General features: G+C 52.5%; 1 protein-coding gene across 1 annotated transcript; it reads right to left on the bottom strand.

Moving 5' to 3' along the window:
• Positions 1–195: 195 nt before the first annotated feature.
• On the bottom strand, positions 196–700 carry LOC103399460 (leucine-rich repeat-containing protein 17-like; the record flags this gene model as incomplete). Its single annotated transcript, XM_008338148.3, has 1 exon — positions 196–700. A coding segment is annotated over exon 1 (484 nt), but the record flags the coding sequence as incomplete, so codon positions are not given.
• Positions 701–737: the final 37 nt, after the last annotated feature.

Genomic DNA, 737 nt, shown 5'->3' with positions numbered 1-737 from the left:
AATCATATTTTAATTCTCCTTAAGGACATTGAGACAACGAGCTGCGGTCATCATGACATTTGTGTCTCTGCTCGTGACCATTTGTTTCCACCTGAGGTGCATTACGTTGCTTGCCCACAAGAGGGTGAGTTTTGCTCTTTCTGACAGTATTTTTGTTTGGAAATACCATTGCCCACAAAACAGGCTCACTAATACCAGACGGCCTCTTACCTTTGTGGCTGCAGTCCAGCAGAGGTTTAGGGAACATGTAGGTGTGACACATGGACGTGGCCTCTGGCTTCACCTTGATGGGCAGCTTTGGTCGTCCACCGTCCTTGTCCCCCGGCCTCCTGTCGGCCTCACACAACGCATCCACGTTTATTTTCTTCAGTTTTTGGCCCGACAGTGAATGAGGTTCCGCACATTTGGCGTAGTTGCCCAGGTTGCGGTTGCTGGGTAGCTGCAGCTTTCTGATCAGGCTGTCCAATGAGCAGAGGCAGCTCCAGGGGTTGTCGTACAGACGGAGGTAGGTGAGGCGGGGCAGAGGGAGCAGGACGTCCTCGGAGGCTGTTCTTAGTCCGTTGTGCTGCAGCAGCAGGGTGGTGAGCTTGGAGAGGCCCGTGAAGGCTCCGTCCTCCATCATGGAGATGTCGTTCTGCTGGAGGTCCAAGCTTTTCAGTTGTGTGAACGCTGAGAACATGTTGTCCCTCAAGATCTAAACAGAGAGACAGGAGCAGTTAGTGCGATGATAGGGAACC

The sequence above is a fragment of the Cynoglossus semilaevis genome, unplaced genomic scaffold (genome assembly GCF_000523025.1).
Source record: "Cynoglossus semilaevis isolate Cse_v1.0 unplaced genomic scaffold, Cse_v1.0 C19006850, whole genome shotgun sequence".
In the NCBI taxonomy this organism is placed as follows: domain Eukaryota; kingdom Metazoa; phylum Chordata; class Actinopteri; order Pleuronectiformes; family Cynoglossidae; genus Cynoglossus; species Cynoglossus semilaevis.
The sequence above is the reverse complement of the archived record's forward strand: the minus strand, read 5'-3'. Positions and strand labels throughout refer to the sequence as shown.